Genomic DNA, 27,208 nt, shown 5'->3' with positions numbered 1-27,208 from the left:
CGCACGTGTTCACCAATTTGAGTCTGTTTTTACAGCTTGACTAATACAAACACTGAAAGGTGTGTTAACATGTAAAATCAACCTATTATATAAAGTTAGCGCTTACATTTAGTTTTCGTTACACAGATTTTTATTTTAAATGTTAACGATGTTCAGCCCAAATAATCAGACATTTATAGAATACTAGTTGCCAACTTATTCTGGACGTCTACACATGTCATTCAATCAATATTTGTTTAAATGTTTGCAATAAATGCCGTTTATGTTGAAGGAACAGCTAACACTTCCGGTCCTCTCAACTTGTGACTTTTCCCGTTTTTATCCTTAGCGGCGGATACACACACTACAGGTCATACAACTCGCATTTTGTATAGTTTGTCGTGAATTTCCCCGTGTTTTGGTTGACCGTGTGACTCCGTGGCGATGGCGGCCGTGCTGCTGCAGGCTTTGGAGCGGACGGAGCTCAACAAACTTCCCAAAGGCGTCCAAAACAAACTGGAGAGGTTTGTTTCTGAGCTGCAAAATGCTAACGAGGTGCTGAAGACCGAGCGGGAGAGACTCAAAGCAGACAGTGGTAAGTCCCATTCAATCTCTCAGATAAGACTTACAAACGCTTGGTTTTGTTACGGTGATCATAATAAACACTTTAGCTTCAGAAAAAGTACATATTTAAGGTTGTCGGAATGTATGTTACAACAGTGCCTCCTCATGTTAGCCTCCTCATTTAGCTCACAACTTATTATTACTTTACGTTACTTCTTGAACGTCATACAAAACTACCATCTAAATGACTCCGAAATGGTCACTCACACATATTGATTAATGTGATGCCATGGTATTGTTTGAGGAAATGTGATATCAAGCTGGAAGAGTATATAAAAAAACTATGTTGGTTCATTGATTCGTTTGTACACATTATATAAACATGGCCGTTTCTAAAGTGCTTCTCAGACAACAATGGTAAATAAAACAACATATAGAAAGCCTTAAAATCAGAAAAACATAATAAATGGTCAAACAAATAAAAGACAAGACACAATTCACGCTCTGCTGATGCAATATAAAACATTAAAGAATAATCGTAACATATTAAATAATGATCTATGACACAAAATAAAGGCTTATCTGTAGAATGATGCCTTTCACAGGAAAAGCCAGAAGACGGCCCAAAACAAGACAAGTTTTATCGACCACTGTATCTCTCATATCTTAATCGATTTAAGATAAAAACAATTACTAATCAATATATTTGTACCTTTTATTATACATGCCTTTTGGTATTTTTATTGTATTACCACTTTCTTTTCTTTTATCAGTGTTACTATAGTGTAATGTGTGAGCTACTGTGTCCAAATTATTTCCCTCGTGGATCACTAAAGTACGTCCAAGTTCAAATTAGAACCCGTCTTGTGTTTACAGAGCAGCAGTATTTTGACATTGAAAAGAGACTTGCAGAAAGCCAGGAGCAGTTCCTTGCATCCACAAAGGACCTGCAAACTGTGAAAGAGGAAAACAAAAAACTGAGTAAGTTCTGCTGCTGAAATGATGCTGCGTTATTGTTGTACACGTTGTTTTTCACTGATGGACTGTTCATTTGTGCAGACGAGGAACTGAGCACTTTGAAAGGAATAGAGGGAGAGTCAGCGGACGAAAAATCATCTCAACCGCAGCAGGTAGACATGATTTTACCTACAATTATATGACAAACATGTTGGATTAACATTTTATAACATCACAATATAGTTTCTAACAAAGAGTAATTGAATGTGTTTCAATAGCAGACCAAAACTAAATATGAAATTGAAGCAGAAAAAAGGGAATTGGCTCGGTTGCTGGAGAAGAGGACGCAGGAGGTGGAGAACCTGAATGGTAATGACGCGAATATCGTAATCACAATAAACAAATCCATCCCTTCTTGCTCTAACATGTGATCATATATTTGTGCAGAGGACTTGATGCGCCTGAACGAGAAGCTGGTTGAGACAAACAAAGTGAAGATGGAGCTGCAGTTGAAACTTGGTGAGATTCAGTCGTCCGAGGCGTCTGTGCAGCACCGGGAGAAACGCATGGAGCAGGAGAAAGAGCTGCTGCAACAGAGGATCGACTGGCTGACGTCCGAACTGAAAGCGAAGACCGATGAGCTTATTGAGACGAACCGAGAGAAAGGCAAACGGATAGTGGAGCTACAATCGAGTCTGCAGACCAGCAAGGCAGAGGTAAAACATTCTGCAATCGGAATATGTTACTGACTATTATAAGTGTTTTGAATACTGCAGTCATCCCAATTAACAACTCTTATTCATTTTAGGTGTCCAATTTGGAACGCCAGTTAACCTCAGTAAAGGAAACAAGCGAAAGTCAGACCAAGAGAGCGAACGACCTTAACAACAAACTGAAAAAGGTCAGTTTAAGAACTTCTTTGAGCCGATTGTACATATTTGAATCAAAACAAAGTAAAATTATTTTTCTGATCTTTTTTCCACTTCAGGCGAAGGAGGAACAATGTGCAATGGAAGAGAAATATCGCAATGAACTTAATGCACACATTAAATTGTCTTCACTGTACAAAGTAGGTCTCTAACTAGCCGATTTTGATACTATGGCTGTTTCCTATCACTAATAAATGTAGGAAATGTTTAAAATGCTCTGTTATACCTGCAGGGAGTGGCCTCTGGCATGGAAGCAAAGAACAACGAACTGAGCAGAGCTGTGGGGGGTCTCAGTAAGCTACTGAAAGAGACGGGAGATGGTAAAGTGGACATTTTTGCAAAACGTTTAATGAACTGTGTTTGAATAAATCTATATTAATATGACGATCATTGCAGCCAACATAGCTCTGAAAAAGAAAGTTTCAGAAACGGAGGAACAAAAGACGCAGCTCGAGGCAGAACTCCGAGAGAAGCTCAAGAAAATGGAAAAGGAGCTGGAGAACGTATCGGTGAAGGCTGCCGGCAAACACTGTTGTAAGAAGCATGAGTGTGAATGTGAATATGAATATGTTTTAATCTTACTTAATTCAGAGCTCTGGCTTTTGTTTCAGGTGCACAGTCATTAACAGAGGGGCAGTTGGATGCTATGTGTCCTTCAGCTGCTGCGATTGGTGCAATCGTCAAACCTGGCATGAAGTTTTTTGATGTGAGAGATTCAGAATCATGATTGACTCGTCCACCTGATTATATATAAGAATAAACATTGTTTCTATATTTCTGTTTGTTTAACTCTATGTTCTGTTTTAGCTGTATAATGCCTATGCGGAGTGTCAGACACAGCTGCAGCTGGAGAAACAAGAGACCAGGAGAGTGAACCGCGTCCTGGATGAGATCGTTCAGGAGGTTGAATCCAAAGCACCGGTCTTAAAACGGCAGAGAGAAGAGTACGAGAGCATGCAGCGGTCCATGGCCTCCCTCTGCAACAAACTGGAACAAGCTCGTTTGGTGTGCCTAATATTTACAGTGTTTAATATTTACATTTATTTACAACGAATAACTAACATGGCTTGATGTCAATAGGAGATCTATAATCTACAGAAAGAGAGAGATGAGGCAAAACAAAGATGCGATGTCCTCGAACAGGAGAAAAACTGCACGGAAAAGCAACTTGATGACACGTCGACACAGGTAAAGCCAGTATTTATGTTTTTTCCTGTACATCCATTTCATTTCCCCATTATTGTCCTTTCTCAGTTTCAATAATTAGTTTCCGGGTTGAAAATAATGCAACTAAAGAAATAAAAAAATTATAGCTTTCAAATATATTGGGATTTACCGTTAATAATTATTGTGGGACACTGTTGCATTAGTCTAAATGTGGAAAAATATAGCTTTTTTTTTGTTTTTTTGTTTTTTGTATAATGCAGTACCACGGTCTCCTCTCTTCCACACTTTTCCCTAAGACCAACTTCACTTTCACCCTGCTTGTTTCTCTTAGTTGAAGTCGAGTCCATAAAGTCTGGCGCTCAGTAGCTGACCCGCTGCTCTAAAACATTCACATTGTATGATTTTATTTTCATCTTTCCAGGTATGTACTCTGCTTGTGGAGCTGGAGGAAGCGCGTGGGAATCCGGCGATCAAAAACGAGAACAGCTCCACGACAACGGGCCAAGTGTCTTTCCGAAGCATCCAGGAACTCCAGCAACAAAACCAAAACATGCTGAGAAAACTGAAGGAGCTAGAGGATGAAAAGAACAAGAAGCAAACCAGTGCTACATCTGAACGGTAAATCTAAGCCAAGTTCGCACTGTAGAAACCGATTGGAGTTCTTGGGACTATTTATTCCTTAGAGCCTTTTCAGAAAATGTTCCTACAGTGCAAAAAGAACAGGAAGAAGCCACAAACCCAACTTTTTGATATCCTTCTCTCTAGTATATCTTCTTTGGAGTCCAGTGTGAACAAACTGGAAAAGGAGATTGAGCAGCTGAAAGAGCAGAGGAACCAGCAGAAACAGTTGGCCGATTCTAACGCCAGGCAAAGGGACATGTTCAAGGCATTACTGACACAGAGCACCGGCTACACGCTGCCGCCTCAAGGTACAGCACGCCAACACCCCTCATTTAAGATGCAGTATGTGGTTCTGGAAGTATCCTGAATAACTGAGGGATCGCAATAAATGTTCAACTAAATTAATCCGGTTAAGCATGACATTGCTATAGTTATTGACATTTTTGTTAAGCTAATTGGGATATGGCTCAAAATTGCATGAAAACTATATTTATTTACTGATTTTCCTACCCATAATGTCCCTGTTTAAACTATTGATGTCTCTTGTATTCACATAGGACCAGAGTTGTTGTCCCAGGCGGCTCAGGTTCGCCCTCCAGTCCCAGGCACTCGCGCCATGCCACAGAGAGCAGCTGCAGCTGAGTCGGCACAGACCATTCAGGCTAAAGCTGCATTAAAACAGGTAACGGGAAAAAATATACATGCATATCAATTTGTTTTTAATTTTAACCTAAGCACCCATTACATATTTTTAAAAATCCCTTTTTACTTTTCCAGCTCAATGATTCCTTCATGTTGTATAAGAGGGAGAAAGCAGAGAATGATCGAATGCTGAATGAAACGAATGAAAGATTACAGAAGCAGTTATCAGAGGTCTCCTCCAGAAATGCCAAACTCACCTCTCAACTCGACTTCAGCAACAAAAGGTATGTTTTTTAATACTGTCTAGCATTAACACCTGAGACTGATGTGGTGTTTCTGATGTATTGGTAAACATTTGGACCTCAAAGCAGATCTTTTCAGCAACTTCTTTGGTTTTGTTTTATTGGTTATTTCTAAATGCAGGTCCTTTCATGGTAGTCCTAATGTCTAATTCAGTAGACACAAGCTACTTGTTTGTGCCATAATAATCATTTTGATGATGGCTGATTTGACTTTAGAAAGGGGGCTTTAGATGAACGTGAAATAACACTGTGGTGGAAGGTGGGGGCCTCTGTTTGAGTATTTTATTTTGGGATACATTTGTTTTGTTTTTGGATAATCCTTTTTTAGATATACATTACATTACATTACATTACACATGGTTTAGTCTCATTTTAGACCTGGTTATTCAATTATCCCTAATTTAATCCAGGTTTAAATCTGGTGGTACTCAAGTCACATTATCTTAGGTCAGACCTGGGCATTATGTGGCCCGCCTGTTTTAAAACTTTTAAGTGTAATAATTGTTACTCTTTCTATTTGTATTTGTTAATTGTCTTAGCTATTGAACATGTATTTGCATGTGTGTCCTTAATACACATGATATGAAATTAATGAAATAATAGATGAACAAACCTATATTTTACAGAAATGTGATGAAAATGTGTTACACCAATGATTGCGGTCTGGCCCCCACCACCTGCATAGATTTGAATATCGGGGAGAAAAGAATTACCCACCCCTGTCTTAGGTGGATCTTGGTGTAAAAAGTTTGAGCACCACTACACTAGACTAAAACGTCAAAGTGAACAGACTTGTCTGTTCCAAGACTCCTGTTTTGTTTTAATCCTCCAAATGCATAACTGTAAAACATAACCTCGGTCAGTAGATGGTCATGCCTGCTCTTTGCCACCTTTGTTTTTATTCATGTAAGGCCACACAACAATTTATTCCTCCAGATACGAGATGCTCCAGGAGAATTTGGCCGCGTATCGTAGAGAGATCGCAGCTCTACAGGACAGGAACAAGAAGGTGACCACTACCGCCCAGAATCAAGAAAACATCATCCTCACAATGAGCCAAGATCTGCGACAGGCGAATGAGAAGCTGGCACTGGAGGAGGTGCGTAAGGCTACTTTAAAACTCGGATCAAATACATGCAATGCCTTATTTAATCATGTGCATCTTTTATGGCGTTTTTAGGTCCGCGTAGTGAACCTGACTAAAGAGAAGGACATGCTGAGACAAGCGGAGAGTCGACTAAATAAAGAAAAGGAGGCCATTTTGACTGAGCAGCGTAACCAGAACTTACTACTGACCAACTTCAAGACAATTCAGGTACAGAACGATTAACAGTGCTTCGAAAACGCATGGCATACTCTTATTCGTTTTGTTAGTGTTTTTCATTTTTTATTTGATCTCTGTAGCTGTCAGTGGAGCGCACAGAAACGGACATTCGCCAGCGACTCAACCACAAAATCGAGCAGCTGGAGTCCGAGTTGGCCGCCATGAAGGCTAAACTGAACCAGGAAGTGGCACAACGGCACACTCTTGGTCGCTCCTTGGATGTATGCGTCTCAGTGTCACGTTTGAGACGGTATAAAATCTATTCGGTCCATAAATGTATGTCATATTTTCTCCAGGCCCAGTTATTGGAAGCAAAGAAACAGCTGGAGACACAGAACACACTACAGCAGAAGACCAGAGAGTTGCTGCGCTCGTCTGAACAGCAAGTGGCAGCACTCAAAGCCCAGTTGGCGTCGGCTTCTGGGTCAGACTCGTCCAACATAAGCAGCACTCCTGCGACACCAGCAGGAAGAGCAGCGGCACTTAGGGCCCCACTGAGGGGTAGGGCCACTTATAATTCAATGTCCCTAATTAAATGACTGTGCATGCCAAAAACATTTACAGTTTTAAATAAAGTATGTTGAAGATTATGCTAATATTCATTTTATATTTAGTGCGTTCCCCCGGACCCCCGGCCTCGCAGCAACTGACTGTATCAGAACAGGAGCTCAATGAGGTCAAGAGTCAACTGCACACCGCCGAGGAACAGAAGAACGAGCTAGCGGAGCAGCTAAAGAACGCCAACGCTACAGTAGAACAATACAGAGCTGTGGTTCTCACGCTGGAAGACAGTCTGAAGAAGGAGAAAGAGGTACAACTACATTTACAGACAATAAAACAGAGTAAAGTGTAATAAAAAGTTGAAGAATATTGTAGTTGCATAAAAAAAACATAAACGATAATCCCAGGAAACTCTTTGCTAAGTTTATGTAAAACATGAGTTGCAATAAATAAAGTCCTGATCTTTTGTTGAAGTGTTAGTTATGTTGAATGTATTTTGTCCGTTCAGTCCCGCACTCCTCTGGAGGTCTGTCTGAAAGAATCACAGGAGGTGCAGAAGCAGCTGGAGCAGAGGATTGTGGAGGTGGAGAAGATGAAGCTGCAGGAGGAAGAGGAGTGCAAGAAGGCCGTGAACGCAGTGGAGAAACAAGTATGTCTGTTCACTCTGTATGGTAAACCCAGAACCGTGTCTATCTTACACTGAACGACACGGCACAAAGCCTACTTCTGTTCTTATATAGTATGTGGTGTTTGGTCTGTAAGGAAAAGTGGAAAAGTATGAATTTTGAATGTTTTTATTTTTTTCATGTGATGATTCTTTACAAAGCGCCAAAAGAAAGATTTTTTTTTTTACTTTCAGGGACTGTATGGATTTCAAAATGATAAAAAAAATAAATGTCAATTATACAGCCCATGTCTGTACAATTCACATATTACAGTAACTACTAAAACACATATTTAAGATGCAAAACATGCACAAACAAATTCTTAGAGTCTCCATTTAGGGGCGCGTTCACACTTGCACATACCCACTTTAAAATTTTGATCAAAATTGGGACTAAATTCAGAACTAATCCAGGACTAGAAGAACAGGACCAAACCAAGTCTCCATCTGCACTAAACTGGGCTCAAACCCGGACCCAATAATGACAAGTGAACGCACCCTTAATGTAGTAATTGTGCTGAATGCCATATTTAATTTCTGCCTCTTCTCGTTCCAGGTGGATGAGCTCCAGCGCAGTCTGAAGGCCAGTCAGACTGAGCAGCAAGAGGCATTAGAGAGGTGCACGTTAGCTGTAACTCAAGAAGAGAAAGCCATTCAAGAAAGTCGGCAACAGGTAATTCTTACTACTGGTACTTGAATTTCCCATGTTGTGTGATTTTTGTGTTACTTATTACTTTTATTTTTTTTGCATTTTAGACCAAGGTTGCGGAAGAGGCTCAAGCCAAGTATGAAAAGGAGATGATGCATCATGCTGCTGATATCGATGCGCTGCAAGATCTGAAAAAACGCTTCCAAGAAATCTCTACAACCAAACAGGAAGTCGAGGACAAACTGAACAAGAACACAGCTCTTCTACAGGAGAAAACTGCCTCTTGGAACATGGTTGAGAAACAGCTGAAGGTAAAGTTCTGTACTGTAAATGGGGTTTTAGAGGGTTTTTATATTTTTTCTAATAGATATAATAATATTTATTCTAGTACATTATGTGTGTACACATTCAAACCCAGGATTTATCTGTTGCATAATGAGAAAGGCGGCATGTTTTTTAAAAGAAAATAATTGAAAGTAATTGATGACCATGTTTTATTCTGAAATATTTATAGTGGCAGAACCTTTTTAATACAACACTGTTAATATTTGACTGGATATTCGTTTGCACTTATATTAATGGAAAAGTTGTTTTGAATTTTTTTGTATACTCAGGATAAAAAAATTGACTTTGTTTTGTGTTTGCTACAGGAAAATTTGTCCAATGAGAGCCGTCGTTGTGAGGCGCTGGGGAAACAAAATTCCCTTCTTCACAAACAGATGGAGGAAATGGCCGCTAAAAGCCGATCTCTACATCATGAACCTCCGCAACAAAATCTGGACCTGTCGTTCAGTGAAGAGAACAAAACCTCAGAGCAGATTCTGGAGATACTCCGGTAAGTTTCCGCACAAGAGAATAATTTCATACGTCTTTATTTTGCCGTTCCTGCGTTATTATGTCACTAATTATAATATATCAAACTGTCTTAATCCTTAAAATGGTTTACATTAATTTGATTGATTTGCATTATGACGTATAAGTTACAATTAAATCTAAAACCCAAGCCTTCTAAAATTGTTTAAAATTACTTTGTGCCAGAATGTAATCTATACTCACAAGTTGCATTTTCTGTTTGTGCGCAGGTTTGTGCGGCAAGAGAAAGAGATTGCTGTTGCTCGGTTTGAGGTGAGCGAAGGAGAAGCTCTTCGGTACAAGTTGCGCATCGAATATCAGGACCAAGAACTGAAGGAGCTGCAGGATGCTCTGAACGCCGAACGGGAAAGGATGCAGGTACCAGCGAAAGCAACATGATTCCAAATAAAGGCGGGCGATATGGAAAAACGGTTGGGAGATCAGCAAAATCTAGTACAGTGTTAATAAAAAACACACAATACAAAGACGACAAAGAACATAAACGTTAATTGTAATCTATAAAACGAGGGTAAAAAAGGTATAGTTTGTGCTATACTTGAACTAAACAAAGACATTGAAGTTTTAGCACGTTGGATTGGTAAAAAACCTTCTCAATATAAAAAAAAAAAAATCAAGATATTAATTAAATGTCAGCCACCCCAATTCCAGATATTTTCATTTAAACAAAACCTGACTAATGTTAACTAGGCTTTTTACTTTTTCCACTCACTATTGCAAAAAAAACACATTTTTAAAGAGTAATTTATGTATTTGTTAATGTATTTGCCACCACTTATTGTTTGGATCAAATGTATTGTGATTGGCCCAAACCTTTTATCAGATGGTTTTATTATTGTGACAAACATTTGAATTATTGCTTGTTTTTTTCCCTACAAGATGACAGCAAAGACCTTGGCCCAGCAGGAGCAGCAGCTGAAGAAGATGGAGGCAATGAATGCACTTCAAGAAACAAACCGGATGCTCACACTCGACAAAGCCAAGCTTGAGCATGAACTCAAGATATCCCGGTCCAAGGTCATTATTTACAATCGATTACAAGCACACGTGTAAATAACTGCGTATAGTGCATCCAAATATGCATCTGTCGTTTGTATTTTTGTTGTTCAGGTGTCAAAGTTGCAATCGGACATCACTCCTATGCAACAGAATTTGTCTGCCCTCTCGGAGAAGAACGGTTCGCTACAGGCTGATAAAAGAATACTGGAGGAGGATCTTAAACGCTGGAAACTCAAGACCCAGGTACCTTTATGTATATCATGGACTGAATGGGATTGAAAGTATTTTTTTCTGTTATAATTAAATAAAGCAAGGGCTACTTGTTTTACACTTCACTTTTTTAGATTGAATTGCAACTCATTCTAAGCCACTAACATCTTATGCCAATGTATTTATCAAACTAAGAATATGATCAAATTTGTATTTTTATGTATACGTTTGTTTAATGGAACTACCATCCCTGAACACTTCATAATTTACTTTAAAACAAATGCTGAGATTCATCGATACAATACTAATAAAGATCTTAAGAGGCTGTAATATTCACTCATCTGGCTAGCAACCACATTTCAGAAATGTAATTTAAAAAGTCTTTGATTAATTTAATTGTGTGTGTGCGCATCCGCGTCCGCATCCGACCAAGTGACTAATGCACACCTGCAACTTTATGTTAATTGTGTTTATTCATTAGATGGAAGCTTTATTATACACCCTTTTGTATTGTTTTTTATAAAGTATAACTAAAATACATTTTACCTACTGCATTAAGTACTATTTAACAATTCGTAATATAGGGAAATATTAGGTTTAGGGCTCGTATGCATATAAGTGGTTCAATTCCAAACGAAACTCCTACATTATTGTACATTCTCAATACTTACAATAACGTTACATAATATCCATTCAAATTGTAAGCATGACCCAACCGAGCAATGTCTTGTTTTTGCCTTCTCCCAAAGCAATTGGCCAACCAACAGAAAGATGGAGACACTGAGGAGAAAGAGAAACAGAAACTGATGACGGAGAGAGACGCTTTTCTGAAACGCATCGCACATCTCACTGAAGAGAGCGCCAAGTTAAAGACTGAACTGTCCAAGTAAGAACAGAACTACCTATTCTAGCACCTTGTTGGTTAGATATTCTAGGTGAAAATTGTGATAGAATAGGGGATGTAAGTGTATCATGGTCTAATCACAAATACGAGTTGTTGATTCCATGTTAAGTCATTTACTCTTGTGTGTGTCAGAGCCAATGCCAGCCACAACTCGACCCAGTCTCAGCTCCAAGCGATGAAGGACGCAGTGACGCGGGCAATTTCAGAAAGGGACAATGCCAAGAAGGAGGTGGACGCCAAAAACCATGACATCCTGGAGAAAAACAAAACCATCACCCAAGTGAAGAAGATCGGACGCCGCTACAAGACCCAGTACGAGGAGCTCAAGGCCCAGCATGACAAGGTGCGGTGTAGGAAGTCTGTCAAGTTTAAGTGGGGCTGCTTCGGGGGGGGGAGATCTTTGTAACTATGATCGAGACAGTGTTAACAATGATATTTGCAATTCAGATGCTATAAATTCAGTTAGATTGATATATGTAAATGCCATCATTTACAATTTTACTGTATAAATATCAGATTTAACAACGACACAGATCAATTATTATAGTCAGAAGAATAAAATAAAAGTCCGAACACATTTGAATTTTGCGGTCTGTAAAATTAGATAACATTTGTTTGGGTATGAGTAGTGGTACCTCATGAACATAGACTTTCTGCATCATTAAAGCATTTAACTGGAACATGCTTATAGTAAATTGTAAAAGTAAAATAATAACAAGTTTCTCTGTGTATGGTTTGTGGTTCACATGTTGTGCTAGTTGATATTACAATATATAGTAGTTAAACAGATCACTTATAGTTCCTATAAGTGATCTGTTCTTCTGTATCTACCTCTGTATCTACCTGCGTTGCACCAATGAAATTTCCCCATGTGGGACAATAAAGGAATATCTTATCTTAACATAGTTAAGTATTTCTTAAAACGGTTGTTGTGTTCCTGCAGTTTGTCCAGGAGACGGCGGCTAAACAGGGAAGTGAAGGCGGTGAGGAGACCCAGCAGCAGCAGCTCACTCAGGCTCAGGATGAGCTGAAGAAAGCCAAAGAGGAACTGGACAAACACAACGAGGAAATGCAAAAGAAAGTGGAAGAGGTGAGCAGAATGAACCAAAACCTTCTCTCAAAAGTACAAATACATCCAGACTCAAACATGGACACGGCCAGAGCTAAACGAGAGCAACACAAAATAACATTAGAAAAACAATAATGGAGGACATATTATTTCAATGCAAAATATATATCTGCTGGGTCATACTATGTTTCAAATAATACTGTGTAATTTGATTATGTAAAGTGCAAACTTTTACTCCTAATTTTGTGGTTGATGACTTTTAATTTCCCTAGATTCAGAAATCCAAACAACAGTTTGAGGAGGTTCAAAAGGAGAACCAACAAACCAAAGAGAAGTTACAAGAACTTCAGAACCAGCTGAACCAGAGCCAGAATCAACTCGCACAGGTGATGCCACTGGGAAAACTAGGACGCTACCTGCAAAGGCTGTACCTTTTATTAACTTTTAAGTTTTTTTTCAATCCCAGGTTCAATCCCAGCTCTCTCAAACTCAGACTCAACTCCAGCAAAATCAGAACCAAATCAATCAGGGTCAGAAGGAGCTGCAGCTGGCCAAGAATCAGAGCCAACAGGTATAAATTTGCTGAAAAAAATCTGTGATATTATTCAAACTGTGAATAACTAACTAGAGATATATTGGAGTAATACTATGCAGCTGTGACCTGTGCATAACATAGTAATGTTGGTCACTATTTGAAAAGCCATGCCATGTTTCACTAGTGTGAGGATTTAAATTGTTATTTGCTATGACATATTCACCAAAAGCTTAACACGTTTTACCCAAATAAATAATTTTAAATCTTTTTTTATAGTTCCAAAATCAATTGAAGACGTCACAGAATCTATCTCAGTCCCGGCTAAACCAGATCCAGCTGATCAGGAAAGAGATGCAGCAGTTCAAAGAAAACCTCCAACGCGAGAAAGAACTTCAACAAACCCAACAGAGCACACAACAGAGCCTCAACCAGGAAGTCAACAACCTCAAAACAGTCCTGAGCCAAGCGGAGGCCAAAGTAAACATGTCATTTTGATCTTTGGTTTGAATATTTTTTTATTTAAATGTAATGTAGTAGTTGTAATGTGACTGGTTGTACTGTTCACTGCACAAAGGGCCATGGTGCACTTTTTTGTGTGTTGGAAAACTAATTCTCTTTCTTTATATATAGGTAAAAGAACTTCAAGAACAAATGGACAACCTACAGAAGGTTTGTGGAAAACATGTATTGAAATTAAACTGTTTATGGTTGTTATGGTTAACCTTACATTTAGCAAATTTAGCAACATTTGTTGATAAGAATTTCAATGTGAAGCTTATTAAATGCTGTACTAAAAAATAAATAAATAGGCAAATTGATATTGATCTAACCGAAGTAATGAAGGGGGTAATAATTGTCTAGTTCTTATTACCGGTTCCTCGAATTGTGATGCAACACGTAGAGCTTCACTTACTCTACTACATAATGATATCTTTAAGAGTGAGATATTTTTTTGTATTGATTCACTTAGTGTATGTACACATTTGTTTGTTAGACTTTAGGTGAGCGTGATGCAGCAGTGAAGCGCCTGGAGGAGCAGCTCGCCGAGGCCAAACGGGCGTCTGAAGCTGCCTCAGCCGCACAGTCGTCACAAACGTCACAGATGTCACAGCCCACCCAGAGCAGTGACGGAAACACTGGAGCCGACGTGGGACGAGAGGAAGAGCTCACGAAACTCCGACAGGAGGTATGCGTGTTACTTAACAGACCTTTTTTAAGGTTTTAACCATCTTTATAATGTTCCTCAATGTAAAATATTCTTTAATTGATTTTTTTAAATAAATTCTCGCCGCTTTGATAATACTGCATAATGTAATACTCTATATATTATTTATAGGCAATATTTATTTAGAAAATGTAATCGTTACAAATAAAAGTTTGTAATATAATCTGTACAATAAAGGAGTTGGCAGAATTAATAAAAATCATGGAAATATTTGCGGGTAGGCTTGGCAAAAGAGATTGTTTGTAAGCGATATTTGAATGGAGTGATTGAGTCTGTTGAACGGATGAGAGCGTGATTCAACTATTGACTGATCCCTGTGCGTTATTCGCAATTTAAAATTAACGCACAACAGTTGGCATTGACATTTTCCCTGACAGTGGAATTAAATACAGTTAAATCCTTATCCTTACAGTTGACTGAATGCAAGAACCGCGAGGAGCTGCTCAGACAGCAGATGGCCGACAAAGAGGAGAAAACCAAAAAGGCTATCCTCGGAGCCAAGACCAAGATTGGCCAGCTCAACAGTGAGTATACCTATGTACATGTAGAATACCAAGTATATTCAATAACATAAAAAAAAAAAAAAAACTCATCTAAATAGGTCTTGTACCACCATCTAACAACAAGCTAAACAATAAATTGCTCTAACACATGTTACTTGACTGTATTTAAGCACATCCAAAACTTTAACTAACTAGTAAAATGTAGAACGTAAATAAACCACTGGGTGACCCTGACTTGGTTGTGTAGATGCAAAGGAGCAGCTGAACAAAGAGGTGGAGGAGATGAAGCAGGACAAAGAGGAGCAGGAGGTGCGGATGAACGCCATAAAATCTCAATACGAAATGAGGCTTTCGCGTTTGGACCGAGAACTGAGGGAGCTGAGAGAGGCCCAGACTGAGTCCAAAGAGGAGCCCCAGGACCAGGGAGCATCAAAGGTACGTAAGAGGCCTTTTCTTTACTTTTACTTTTAAATGTTGGGCTGTAGTCGACTAAAGACGAGCCCTGTGCAGTGATTAGTTGACTAAAAAAGGAGCACGGCGTGGAGCTGGCAAAATCTCTCAAAACTATAAAGTATCTGTATAATCTGACCAAACATCTGACCCAAAGTGCACTTCAGAAGACTACAAGATAAGAATTTCAAGTAAAAATAAATGTTTCACAGAGAAGTACAAAAAAATAGGTATTTACAAGTAGAAGGGACTTAAAAAAAAACTAAAACCATTTCCAAATCCACATAATCCTGGCAAAAATAATAGTTCTTCTTATTTTAGCACTTTATTATTTTGCACAAATGCCCTTACTATTGCCACCACAACTGCCATCACATGAATCACAAGTATTCTCCCAAATTGCTATAGTATTTTTTACATAATTGCATCCCTGCTTATCTCTAAACATATATTATGATCGCATGTATATTTACAAAATCCGGTTTGTATTTTGTATTTTAGGGTGGTGGTGATCAGGCCAGACCATCCGAACAGAGACAGATATCATTAAAGAGCCCCGCCCAGGACAGAGGAAGGTAAAAAAAAATGGACACACATTTTACACAAAACCACACACACATTTTCTAATGAACAAGTAACACAAAAGCGTTTTTCCGCCTCAGCTCCAGCCTGTCTGAGCCGCCAACTGCCAACATCCGTCCGACCACGAGCACGCCGTCCCCGACCAGCAAACCGAGCCCCACGCCGGGCAGCAAGTCCACGCCACGAGCCAGCATTCGACCCATGGTGACCCCGCCGTCTGTGCCCACTCCTACTCCCACTGCTACGGTCAATCCAACCACACAGGCCGACAGTCAAGAAGGTAACGGTTTATCAAATGACCTGCTCAGAAGAAACGTAAACGATCCATTTTACCTGTAAAGTGTAATCTGGAAGACATAGCCTTTTATGTGTAGCCGTGTTGATGCTTTTACTTGAAGGAATGTTTAAACTTCATGCACTTTGTTTGGCTGTCAATCAACTAGACACTTTTAGACAGTTTTAGAAATCAAGACGTTTCGACTTCCATCCAGCAATCTGATGCAAATGGCTTGAGCCGGAGCATTTATATTGTTCTTAAAGCTTGGGTTGTTCAGACGTCTGGCCACAACCAATATTTTATATTTTTTATGAAATTTTAAATACTATTAAACTCTTATCTCTTGGTGCAGGAGCATCCGTTCACTCTACCAGCACAGGTTTGAGCAACACACAGACTACGATCGCACAGCCAACCAGCTCCCAGGCCACCGCTTTTGTCCAGCCCACTCAGCAGCAGGCAGCCAATCAGGAGCCAGGATCCAGTATGGAGGCGGAGCGTCCTTCCACATCCTCCGCCTCTTTAACTCCTGGTAAACGCACACTACCTGTTCATAAGCAAAGGCTTAATACTATTCCAATTCTTATAATATATGACTTAAACAGGTTCAAAGCGAGTCAGAGATGACAATGAGGAGGAGGAAGAGAGCCGACCCGAAAGTTCACGCACCACTCCAACCATCAAAAGACTTCGACTGAAACCAGCGATGGGTCTACAGGTAAGTGCTGAGCCAAGTTTTAATCAACTTCAAATATGTAGTACTTATTTTACCTTTTGTTTTTTGTTTGTAAGATTGAGGAAGAGGAAGAGGAAATTGATGAAGAGCTCGGGGACGGAGCAGAACAACCAGATTCAGTCGACAGTGAGGTTTGTCAATACATTTAAAAAAAATAATACAGACCACTTGTATAGCGCTTTTCAAGATGCACCTTTACATAACATTTTACAGAGGAACCGAAGATCATTTCAAAAGTGGGTTTCAATTACCAGACAACATTTTGTTTCCAAAGTGAGAGCAAATGTTGGTATTGGTGGTGAGTTCTACAGTATATTACTTACTTCTGGTCAGACAAAGAGTGAACTACAGTGTACCAGGTGACCACTTGAGTCCACTGCTGTACTAAAGGAACATGCATTCAAATTCAATTGTAAAAACAAAACGGTTATTCATATTTTTTTACCACTTTACATCAAATACATTATTCTTCAAATACTTCCACAGTATGTAGATGTTTATAATAGAAAATCCCCGGTAAAATGCTTTTTGATCTTTTTTATAGATGGCATTCACAGTTACGGCTGTAGAAGACGAGGAAAACGAGGACGAGGGCGTGTCCCAATCTGTGCCTTCAGACCAGGTTTTGGTCCGGGACGTAATCGTGATCGACACGGACAGCGAGAGCCGTGAGAGCAAAGAGACGGAGAAACAACAAGAAGATGACGGAGAGGAGGAGGATGACGACGAAGAGGAGGAAGAGCAGGAGGAAGAGGTACAAAAAAAAACAAAGCAAGTTCCTAGCCTGTGAATTTTGTTCACTGACAATGGCACCAAACCGATTCTGAGAAAACAAAAATCTAAAATATCATTATGCCTTGCGGGGAAAAAAACCCCACCCACCAACACTCTTGTTTAATTGAAAACTGCATGTATTAGACGCACTCTAGAATCAGTCTTGTTGGGGATTTGGCCTAAAATAGAAACACTGATCCCCCATTATAATTAAATTTTATCTTTAAAGGTCCCATAACATGCAAAATCGACTTTTCAGAGGTTTTAACCTTCTCACATTGCTTTGCGCTTCATATATGTACCCAGAGTGTTTTTTTGATTGATTCCCGCAGTGTTTAGCTATAGTACAGACTATCTCCTTTCCTCGAATCTCCAAACTGACGGGCGGTGGCTGCAAGACCGCGTCATAACCACAGGCACGCGTCATCATCATGAAGTTCTATCGTTTGTCACTCAGTCGCGCGGCAGGAGCGGCGCAAGGCGGAGCAGACAGCTGTGGGGCTACGTCACGGGTGGGCGGGGCACACACGCGCTCTGAGACTATGTCACGGGTTGGGCGGGGGAGCCAGATCGCTCTTCGCAAGGGTGGGGGCGAATATCAAACCAAGCCGTTTGCATTTCCGGGTTGGTGAGGGTGTCCAAGGTCTGGGTGATATTTCTTAACTATTATGTTAAGGGTGTTGCACAACCCTTATTATTATCAATTATACACTTAGGATAGACTACGAAACGTGAAAAAAAGCATGTTATGGCACCTTTTAAGTGACAATATTTGAACAGAATATGTACTTTATAATAGCACAAGAAGCAAATAACTTGTCCTTTCAAAAAAACAGATTATATCCTCACTCTCCTGTGAACTGTGCATCATAAGTGATCTGTTCTTCTGTATCTACCTCTGTATCTACCTGCGTTGCACAATAAAGGATTATCTTATCTTATCTTATTTCTTATTCCAGTACAAGGATGATGATGATGAAGACGACGATGACGAGGATGATGGCTCTGGCGACGGCGAGATGAGGCCAGCAGAGGGCAGTAACGAGGCGAGCAGAGACGCTGACGAGGAGGACGAGGAAGAGCCTTCAGAAAGCGTCCGCTCCGAGGACAAGCCGGGCGGCGCTTCGACTGAGCGAGCTGCCGAGCCCTCGCACAGCGGTAAACATTTGTGATTTATGTGTTTTAGTTTGGGATTTTCACCTCCTGAAAATGGACTGAAATGTGTATGTGATTTTATTATGATACCACTAACTACTAATAACTACACTAAGTTGTAACTACTAATTTAGTGCCACAATTTTAGTGACTTTACAAACCTATATCATCAGCATTAGGTACATTAGGACACTTGCTCTAGAAGTTTCCTTCTTGCGCGCTAAACTTGAATTAAAAGTATTCATAAGTACATACCACATACTGAACTTGGTGATGGGCGATTTTTTTTGAAGTAATACTGACAAGTATCGGAAAAATGTATCCTATACTCAAGAGTTTTGTATTAAAATGCAATGAAAATAATCTACTGTAAAAGTGTTTTTCTTTGGGCGTATAAAGATCATTGTTTTTGCTCCACCGCAGCTAAAACTCATCTAAGAAGGAAATGCATGTACAAATTACCGGTAACTACAAGATATTAAAAAAATTGCAAATGATTCAAAAATGCAAATTTCGTTTGTAAAGTTAATATTACCATAATAATAGGGCCCAAAGTCACTGGGATAGACTCCAGTCATCTGCGACCCCCAAACGGAAACAAGCGGTAGAAAATGAATGAATAATTATAGGGCATAGCATTATGAGAAAGCTTGAGAATTGTTACTATTTGATACCTTGTCAGTATTGATCCGCCCTTCTCTAACTGAATTTGAAACGTACAATATAAATCACTGCATGTTAGAACAAAAGCACCTTGAGTTTTTGTTGATTTCACCTCATTGACGTCAGTGGTCTGTTCTCTCTCAGGTGAAAGCCGCAGTGGAGCTTCATCTTCAGAGGCTGAACATCCCAGAGACCTGCTCCACCTGCCCCCGCTCTCCTCCTGCGTCCCAACGCCCTCTCCCTCCTCTCTCGCCCCTCGTCTACCTCAGCCCCGCAGACCTCCTCACTCTGTCCCCCCACGGCTCTACATCCAGCCCCCCGCCCCCGAGCTGGGACCGCCTCACGCACAGGTACTGACTCGCACGGACAAATTCAACGCCGGCAGGCTCGTGTTAGAAATCGAGGATAAGTCTGTCAAAATCAGGTACAGCACTTGTAACAATCCCTGTTTTGACAGAGACAGTCTTCTCAGCTGCGGAGACAGTCAGTTGGACGTGGACTTCAGCTAACTCCAGGAATAGGCAGTACTGTAAGTTAACAGGCAAAAATGTGATGTTTAATACAATTTACTCATATCCATCAGTGTTTAGAATTGCTTTTTGCCTTTGTAGCAGCAACATTTCTTTGACGATGACGATAGAATGGTCCCCAGCACTCCCACTCTTGTTGTGCCGCATCGCAATGACGGCTTTGCAGAGGCCATTCAGTAAGTCTTTTCACAACTTTACATTATTCGTTATGTACTGTGTAGAAAGGCAATGATTGTATTTGTCTCGTTCCAGCTCCCCTCAGGTGGCAGGACTGTCCACTAGATTTAGGTTTGGACCTCCAGAAGATCTTTTAGCTCAAGCTTCAGGTTCACACTCGGATCTGGGACAGTTGGCTTCACAAGGAGGTACAATAAATCTAGACTACTTGACTCAAATATGTTCAAGGTTCCACAGAAACTTGACTTTATTATTTAAAACAATTTGATGTACCTTTTATAGGTCTGGGCATGTATGAGTCCCCCTTGTTCTTAGCAGCTCATGATGAAGACGGAGGGGGAAGAAGTGTTCCCACTACTCCCCTGCAGGTGGCAGCACCAGGTATGACTATAGGACAGGTATTTCGATCTTCAGTTTACATTTTGTGCAGTGTAAATTTCTACATTGTTTTTAGTGTTGAGAAGTTTTGAACCCTACATGTTTGAGTAATCTGTCCTGCAATTATTCAAAACAATTCAGGGTCAAACATGCAGGATTCAATGGAAAAAATACAACTTTGAGTAATTTAATGATGAGGGAACACTGTTACAACATGGCTAAAAGCACATTTACATAATGTGTCCCCTTTAACTAGTTTTCACGGCATTATAAAAGGATTATAAAATGTCCTTTTATTTAGTGTCTCCCTAAAATAAACGTTGCATATCCTTTTTACTATTGAATGCAAGATGAGCATCACTAATCTAAGATGACATCTCTGTGCCCTTCTCCTTGTCTCAGTGACGGTGTTCACAGAATCCCTGCCCTCGGACGGCGCCGACAACATGGCGTCCCAGTCTGTTCCCATGGTAACCGCATCCACCGCGATGTCGGCCGCTGCAGATGACGGGGACGAGGTTTTCATGGAGCACGAGGCAGAGAGGTCAGAGTCTTTATGTTGTGGTGATAACCTGGTCTACAATAGGACTATTCTATGGCTAAACTTGGGCTAAACCAGATCTACAGTATGTAAAATAGGACTTCACAGTTACAATAGTATATATAGTATATAGTATATATATATATATATATATATATATATATATATATATATATATATATATATATATATATATATATATATATATATATATATATATATATATATATATATATATTATTAAATATTATATATATATAATTTAGATTTAAATATATATATATATTTAAATAAATATATTTAATATATATATATATATTTAAATAAATATATTTAATATATATATATATATTTAAATGTATATATATATGTATATGTGTATATATGTATATATATGTATATATATATATATGTATATATACTATTTAATAATATATATATATATATATATATATATATATATATATATGTGTATATATATGTATATATGTATATATATGTGTGTATATATATATATATATATATATATATATATATATGTATATATATGTATATATATATATGTATATATGTATATATATATATACATATATATATATATATATATATATATATATATATATATATATATATATATATATATATATATATATATATATATATATATATATATATATATATATATATATATATATATATATACATATATATATATATATACATATATATACATATACATATAGGGTTAGAAGAATTCAGATTTATTTTTTTTACTAAAGAATCGCCGCAACCGGAGTTGGGAGAGAAAATGTATAGTTTTGGACCCCCTGTTATTTCATTATTTATTTCAAACGTCCGTCTCTATTCTCAGTGCGGGTCTGGATCCCTCTTTGGACAGCCAGGCCGACATGGACTCAGCCGCTCAGCAAAGTGAAGACGCAGCACTGCCTTCCACAAGCCAAGACCCCGGTACTTCACTTTGTCACATGGAAATTAGACCGACAGAATATTGAGCCGACATTTACTCATTGACTGCTGTTTCAGACACCAGCAGTGCCACACAGAGACGCACCCTGCCCAGCCAGCCACTGTTCTCCAGCCTTTTGGGGCGAGGGGGCCGAGGGAGGGGCGAGGGCAGGACTCTCATCCGCAGAGGTAATTATATTTAACTGTGGACATGTTAACTATGAAAACCCTGCTTGTTTAGGATGGATTTGTTGCTTAATTCTTTTATAAATACTTTGGAGATTTGAACTTTTGGTTACTTTTTGTTTTTGTAGCACTTTTTGAATCATGTTTACACTAAAAACTTAACAAAAAAAAATATTTTCTGCTTTTTTGCTCGCTTTTCACAGTTTTTGAGTCTATTAGACTAAAATTGATGAATCAACATTTATTTCTTTCATTTCCAGGGGCTTATTCTCGAGGAGGAAGAGGGGCCATGGGCAGAGGAGGCTTCTTTTAGTGAGATGAATGTCTGCCGCAGAAATCTCAAGCTTTGAACGTTCTCTAGTTTTCTATTTTATGCTTCTCTGTGAAGTCAGTTCTAGTTTTGTAAGTATGTTGCTGTCTGATTTGAGGCCGTTACTGGACCCCAAAATACACTTGTTTTTAATAAAAGCAAATAACAAACATTTGTGATGGCTTCTTTTTTCAGTTCTGTATTTTGCCATTTGTGTATTTTACCAAGTATGTGATGCGCTGTTCTGATTGCAAATACTCTTTATTTAAGCTGCTTTCCTATTATTTATAGATGACTTTAATCTAAATGTATTGTCATAAATTGAGATTAAAAACAACCCATCTTAATCATTGCTTTGGAAATCCTTCAACCTTTTAATAGTATTGCATTTATAGGTGTGAATGAATACTCGAAACAGATCTGACACCAACAAAGGCTAAAATAATAGTACAGTCTATTCTAGTTCTGATAAAACTCGAGATCCTTCTAAAACTGTTAAGGAACGTTTCAATTTGTTCTGTCTGGTTGTAGTTTACATACATTTAGTTTTTCTCTCGATTCGTGACAGATTTTTGTCAACCCTAGTGGCTGGGCTTTGATGACTCAATATTAAAAAGGCACAAGTCTTACCATGTATTTATTTTTGTTGTAATTAACCATTTGCACTGGTATTTTCTGTGTATGGATCAAAGCGTACATGTGATCACACCCATAACAGAGGTAAAATAGTATGGTCTTTGCATTGAGTACATGTGGACAGCAGTCTTAGGCTGGACACTGGAGCCAGACTCTGAGGGAGTTCTCTGCAGGGTGAGGCGGGTCGCTGATCACCGTGACAACGTTAGTGACGCTGTTCTCCACGATGACGGGAGGGCTCAGGACCACGGGGCGTGGATAGTCTGGTCCGACCAGAGCGGGCAGGTCTTCGATCACCGACACACTGAAGAACAGAGCTGGAGGGAAAATGAAGTTTAGTGAGCAATGCAACCAAACTGCATCTTTATGAAGTATTGTCAGATTCAGTTTGCACCTTAAAATTCACTTATCTTAAAACTTAAAACTACCCGATTCTGTCATGGAGATGTTTTTGCCTTGCCTGGAATGTTCTACTGTATGGCATTCAACGTTACCATTTATTTATTCAGTAATGGTAATTTCATTGTATAAGAATATAAAAAAATAAGTACTTTGCTTTGGTGACGTTGCCTGCTTCATGGAGATAGTTTTTCTTTCCGTCTTTACCTACTGTGGAACATGGCAAAACTATTTCATCTCCATCAGGGCGAGAACATTTTTGGACCCTCTACTTAATACGTTCACCAAAATCTGACTTTTTTACCTTTAAGATTATTTAAATGACATGCAAACATCTAAATTTGATGTCGGTTCTGAGTCGTCAGAGGTTCTGGTAATAATGTGTGTATCTTTAAAATGCATACCTATATTTTTTCTTAATTACTTCATTTCATTAGGTTTGAATATTAAATTCCAATTTCTTTGCCTGCATTGACAACTTCTAACACACCGTTACTACAGTGAGCAAGATGTTCAGAGTTTCTTACGTCCAGAAAAGACATAGTGCTCGTATATTTCAGCCTTCATCGGGATGGGAGCAGTCAGAGCAGACGTGATCGGGACAGGGAATCCCTTCATGGACACTTTAATATGAATCTCTTGACTCAACAGCACCTCTATAGGTTAAACAATAAAACGTTAGGATCTTGTACAATATTTTACATAATATTATGCAATATTACTGACCTGTCTGGGCCACTTGTGTCTTCACAAACCCTCTTGGAGTAATGCCACACGCAGGAATGTTACTTGTCGGGAAAGTGAAACGTTGCATGATTTCACCTATAAAATTACAGGGGAAAAAATGAAAAAATACTGTGTATTATTTATTTGTTTATTTGCACAGCCCAGTTGTGATCATCTTTTTCTCAAGTACCTCTCCTGAAGAAGTAGACCGTCTCTGCTCTGCTCACTGTGGCTGGAGCTGACAGAGCCGCAGTGAGTCCTGGAGTCAGTCCTGGAAACTCATGGGAAAGAGGTTTGGGAAATCCAGGCTCAAGGAGCAGGTTTCTGTCCAAACGCCAGTAAAGGTTCCCCTAGAGAGGAATTAGAAAATATCTACTCTCTATTCTTTATATTTGTACTTCAAAGTAAGAGGTTTCATCGCAACATACTATGTTTTGGTTCTTTTTGAGATGTATTATATTGAGGTGTAACTGAAGTTACAATAACTATGATAACTATGATTCTATTTCATCGCATCAGTGCGTCTGGTGGACGTAAGGATGAAATACAACTACTCACTACTTATGAAGCCAATAAGATTCAAAACCCTTTATAATTGATATTTTATATGCAAACATTGATAAATAAATCAAACCTTTCGTGTAAATATTTTCTCAGTAGCACTTGAATAAGTACATTTGTATTTATTAATCAAATTTGAGCGATCCTATTCTGAAATAACTTCTATTATATATCCGTTATATTATCCTATTCAGTCCTACTTTATAATATATATAACTACACCTTAATTAGCCTTATATAAATCATGAGCAAAGACTTAATTCCTACTGAACAAATAGTTCAATGATTCAGGTGTAATAACTACTTAATTAAGGGATTAGAAGTTAGGGAATTTATTAAGCTATTACCAGGCCTGAATAATTTTGGCAAACAATTTGTTCATCATGAATTAAGTCTTTGTACATGCTTTGTAAAAGTGCAGTTATTATAAAGTATTACTCTGTATTCTGGATGGATGATGGCTTTACCTTAAAGATGTAGACATTTGCCTGACAGTTGCTCCGTGTGAAGACAGTGTCAATGTGAGACGGGACGCCCAGAGTTTTGGAGATACTGTTTGGGTGACTGATGTGGTGGCTCACCGGGTCCACAGTCCAGAACAACTCGCCTATAAAACACGGAATTCAACAAGATTATCTGACATTTTATCTTTTTATACTGGTCCACTTGTTTTTGGTTGGTTCAGGTGGGACAGAGGTCTGTGTTAACTTTTACTATTGACACACAATAGGATGTTGACCAGGAAATTCAGCAAACATAAAAGGTCCACTACGTAACTTTTCAGGTGGATGGTCTGCCACCTGTTTGCCTGGACTGTTTCCCAGTATGACATTAACACATATGTATCTGGCATTTATTCAATTTCCTGGTTGAATAAAGGTTAATATTAATCAATTTATTCTATTTCCTGTGAAATAAATGTTAATATTAATCCATTAATTCAATTTCCTGTTAAATAAATGTTAATATTAATCAATTGATTAAATTTCCTGTTAAATAAATGTTAATATTAATAATTTATTCAATTTCCTGTTTAAATAAAGGTTAATATTAAACCATTTATTCAATTTCCTGTTAAATAAATGTTAATATTAATCAATTTATTCAATTTCCTGTTAAATAAATGTTAATATTAATCCATTTATTCAATTGCAGGTATTTTTTTTGCTAAAATAATGATATTGAGAAACATTCCACAGAGACAAGCAGGTGGCGTAAAATTCACCAGAAAAGTGACATAGTGTACCTTTAATGTATTTGTTATAATACATTTTAAGTGTGTTTTAAATGTGGCTTTCTAGATTTGTGTTGGCCATTTCTCTACCAAACCACAACACTGAGAAAATAACCCAAGCGCTTTGTTTTGTACCAATCTGAAACCGTCAGACTGTTAAATATTGGGAAGAGCATCTGGAGATCCCACTGACCTTTGAAGATCACAATGGTCCCGTTGCTCAGAGCGGTCAGTCCACTGATCGGAGCGTCACTGCACAAGTCATCCACCAGTCCTGTGCAGACAAATACAGTCCTGAACCACTCTCCAAACGTTCTACTTATGATATATATATATATATATTTTGCAACATGTCGGTCTGATGCATGTGAATGTGTCCTCACCTCTCTCGTGGAGCAGAGACAACCCCAGAGCTGCAGCCAGTTCATGAAGAGGGTTTGGTCTGGGCCTTAAAACAGGCGGCGCAATCAAAACTGGATCAGAGACGGATCAGAAACAGCATTTTTTAAAAGGAGAGCGTTTTATCCACGGGTTTCAGAATGATGAAAATTGATTACCGTTGCCATTGTGATTAACAATTACAATAAATCTGTTTTGCATGGGAAGAAGTCCTCAAAATGTTGCATGTAGCAGGAAGCTGAAGCCGTTTATTTTATTATTTTTATTTTCTTTATTTAGGATTTTTGATATTGTAACTATGTGAATTCAACTTCCAGTTATTCCCAATTATCGCATTGTTTAGTTTTTAGTACAACTTTATAATAACTGTACCTTAATTAGCCTTAATATAGCACAACAAATAGTTTATTAAGAAATATTACTGCTTAATAAATACTTAATTAAGAGGTCAGGGTTAGGAGCCTGCATTTTTGATAAACTATTTGTTCTTTACGAATTAAGTCTTTGTTCTGGACATTGATTTGTGAATTATGAATTTTTTTTGATGGCGTACCTGGATTTTGTCTTGCCACAGACACTCCAGCGTGAGACAGGACGAGGTGAAAGTCCACTTTTCCTGCAGATCTGGGAGGAGGAGGGAACATCGGCTGAACAGGGACATGAGCTGCTAAGAACGAAGAAAAAAGAAACAATAAAACTTTGGTTTGAAGTCTGCATAAAGTACTTAGTCACGTTTTACTCTATTTAGCCTCTTAATCACAGTTTATTGTCTTTTTTTTTTTGCACTATATGGATGTTTTTGGACATTATCTTCTGAACGATTATCTTGATATCATTAATAAGTGCTTTAGAAACACTATAAAAACACGAATAACGCACCAATTACCACTTTGCAATAAATATATCAGTCAAAA

General features: G+C 38.6%; 2 protein-coding genes across 3 annotated transcripts; one reads left to right on the top strand and one right to left on the bottom strand.

Moving 5' to 3' along the window:
• The first annotated feature begins 326 nt into the window (after window positions 1-326).
• Window positions 327-22,393, top strand: tpra (translocated promoter region a, nuclear basket protein). Of its 2 annotated transcripts, none has more exons than XM_072440909.1 (54): window positions 327-574; window positions 1,420-1,524; window positions 1,603-1,673; window positions 1,779-1,869; window positions 1,948-2,216; window positions 2,309-2,401; window positions 2,489-2,569; window positions 2,662-2,749; window positions 2,826-2,963; window positions 3,041-3,135; window positions 3,237-3,434; window positions 3,510-3,617; window positions 4,018-4,214; window positions 4,362-4,525; window positions 4,775-4,899; window positions 4,995-5,143; window positions 6,098-6,260; window positions 6,342-6,476; window positions 6,566-6,706; window positions 6,782-6,986; window positions 7,100-7,296; window positions 7,495-7,635; window positions 8,207-8,323; window positions 8,407-8,610; window positions 8,950-9,134; window positions 9,382-9,529; window positions 10,049-10,186; window positions 10,280-10,411; window positions 11,128-11,264; window positions 11,415-11,625; window positions 12,226-12,372; window positions 12,624-12,737; window positions 12,818-12,922; window positions 13,163-13,363; window positions 13,517-13,555; window positions 13,881-14,072; window positions 14,524-14,635; window positions 14,862-15,049; window positions 15,566-15,639; window positions 15,727-15,926; window positions 16,276-16,455; window positions 16,529-16,641; window positions 16,716-16,790; window positions 17,204-17,413; window positions 18,399-18,591; window positions 19,396-19,601; window positions 19,709-19,780; window positions 19,863-19,957; window positions 20,034-20,146; window positions 20,241-20,339; window positions 20,739-20,880; window positions 21,749-21,846; window positions 21,922-22,032; window positions 22,290-22,393. In XM_072440909.1, exons 1-54 carry the CDS (start codon window positions 424-426, stop codon window positions 22,340-22,342), a joined length of 7,509 nt encoding a protein of 2,502 aa, XP_072297010.1. In that variant the 5' UTR covers window positions 327-423; the 3' UTR covers window positions 22,343-22,393. The 2 variants fall into 2 exon arrangements, with proteins under 2 accessions (XP_072297010.1, XP_072297009.1); XM_072440908.1 differs by having other exon boundaries at window positions 18,393-18,591.
• A 583-nt stretch (window positions 22,394-22,976) lies between these two features.
• Window positions 22,977-26,954, bottom strand: prg4a (proteoglycan 4a). Its single transcript, XM_072440340.1, has 8 exons — window positions 26,848-26,954; window positions 26,279-26,368; window positions 26,089-26,169; window positions 25,129-25,268; window positions 24,291-24,450; window positions 24,109-24,196; window positions 23,902-24,032; window positions 22,977-23,292 (listed from the first exon to the last, which is right to left on the bottom strand). Exons 1-8 carry the CDS (start codon window positions 26,936-26,938, stop codon window positions 23,105-23,107), a joined length of 969 nt encoding a protein of 322 aa, XP_072296441.1. The 5' UTR covers window positions 26,939-26,954; the 3' UTR covers window positions 22,977-23,104.
• Window positions 26,955-27,208: the final 254 nt, after the last annotated feature.

This window comes from Eucyclogobius newberryi, unplaced genomic scaffold (assembly GCF_026437365.1).
Source record: "Eucyclogobius newberryi isolate DKJ021-1_F unplaced genomic scaffold, fEucNew1.0.hap1 SCAF_12, whole genome shotgun sequence".
Lineage (NCBI taxonomy): Eukaryota > Metazoa > Chordata > Actinopteri > Gobiiformes > Gobiidae > Eucyclogobius > Eucyclogobius newberryi.
This window is presented reverse-complemented; position numbering and strand designations above follow the sequence as displayed.